At 65.5% G+C, this 1,573-nt stretch overlaps 1 protein-coding gene across 1 annotated transcript; it reads left to right on the top strand.

The window, feature by feature from the left end:
* Positions 1–871: 871 nt before the first annotated feature.
* MNEG_8866 (hypothetical protein) lies at positions 872–1,255 on the top strand (the record flags this gene model as incomplete). Its single annotated transcript, XM_014042660.1, has 1 exon — positions 872–1,255. The coding sequence occupies one exon, from the start codon at positions 872–874 to the stop codon at positions 1,253–1,255; it is 384 nt and encodes a 127-aa protein (XP_013898114.1).
* Positions 1,256–1,573: the final 318 nt, after the last annotated feature.

Genomic DNA, 1,573 nt, shown 5'->3' with positions numbered 1-1,573 from the left:
ATGCAGCACGCGCCTGTGCCTGCCGCTCAAAGTTCGCTCACGCACGCACACGCGCACACCAGCATGCACACCACAAATCCATGTCCACACACATGCCAAAACTGCTCATCAAGCTGGGTGGCCCAAACCCCCAAACGCGCCTCCTTGACCACCCTGCACTCCCACGCGAGCGCACGCGCACTCGCACTCGCGCACGTGCACCCACTCAGCCTCATGGCGTATGTGGCCGCATGAACCTGTGGCCCTTCATGAAGTGGACTATGGCGCCAGACGGCCCCAGGAACATGAGCTTTATCACTGTGTCGTAGCTGAGGCAGGGTTGTATGTTGGGTTGAGGGGTGAGGGGGGGAGATGAGGGATGAGAGCGAGCGCTTGCAAGTTGTGAGTGATGGGCCTGTGAGCAAGCGCTGGCGTGAGCGCTAGCGCGCGCGCGTGTGTGTGCATTTGTGTGTGTGTGTGTGTGTGTGTGTAAAAAAAGAGAAGGTGGGGCAGATGGCATGTTGAGGGTACAGGGAGGGAAGGGGCCAGGAGGGAGGCGAGTCGGCAGAGGGGTGGGAAGAATAAAGAGAGGAGATGGCGGGAAGAGGAGGGAGTGACGCGCCTTGCTGCGAATGCGAAGGCCAGAGGGAGGGATGCGCCGCCGCCAGGACTGGAGCGCGTGGCTAGCAAAGAGCAGGGCTTGGGCCGCGCGAGGCCGGCCCGGTGCACACAGGGAACTGTGACCCAGCAGGGCGGCGCCGGGCGGCGCGGCGCACGAGCAGCCTGCCCGTTCACCCTACTGGAGGCGCGGCGCCTGCTGTGCCGAGAGCAAAGCCTGCCATACCCCTGCACGGGGAGCGCGCTTCAACCCTTTCAACACCCATGCAGTCACATGCGTGCCGGGCCACCCGGGCCGGCGGCGGCGAACGCGCCCCTGCACTCACATGGACACAAATGCGTGACTAGGTCGAGGTTGCGCGTGACAAACACCAAGAGGTACAGCTCCAGGGCTTTGAGGGAGATGCCTGGGCAGGCCGCGGCGGCGGCGGTCGCGGCGGTGGTGTGGTGGGCTGCACAGTGCTGGGGCCCCGCTGGACCTGGCGTGGTGCCAAAAAGCGGGCGCGCTGCGGGACGCAAGGGCCGAGGCGCCGATGTGGATGGGAGGGCCGATGAGGAGGCTGAGGGGAAGAAGGGCGGGGGCGACAGCGGGGAGGACATTAAGGAGGAGGAGAGGAGGTTGCGCCGGGCGGCTAGCGGCGGCTGGGCGGCCACCTGAGGCAGCAGGCTGGGCTGCACGTATGCAAGCAGCACGAAACCCGCCAGGGGGCTTGTCGGGTCGACGCGCTGCTGGCGAGGAGGGGGGTTGGGCGTGCAGGCGGCTGCGGCCTCTTGGCAGACTTGGGGTGTGCAAGCGGAGCGTACCGGCGCCAGGCTTCCAACCCAGCACAACCAGCAGAATGCCGACCGAGGGACAACGTAGCGCATGCCTCCCAGGGCCGGCAACATGCCCATTCCTTGTCTTCCACGAGTAAAATTGCACCCCCAAACCAAACAAAACCTCGCAACTGGACCCACCTCGCATTTGGCGCCCAGC

The sequence above is a fragment of the Monoraphidium neglectum genome, assembly GCF_000611645.1.
Source record: "Monoraphidium neglectum strain SAG 48.87 unplaced genomic scaffold scaffold01739, whole genome shotgun sequence".
NCBI classification, from domain to species: Eukaryota; Viridiplantae; Chlorophyta; class Chlorophyceae; order Sphaeropleales; family Selenastraceae; genus Monoraphidium; species Monoraphidium neglectum.
This window is presented reverse-complemented; position numbering and strand designations above follow the sequence as displayed.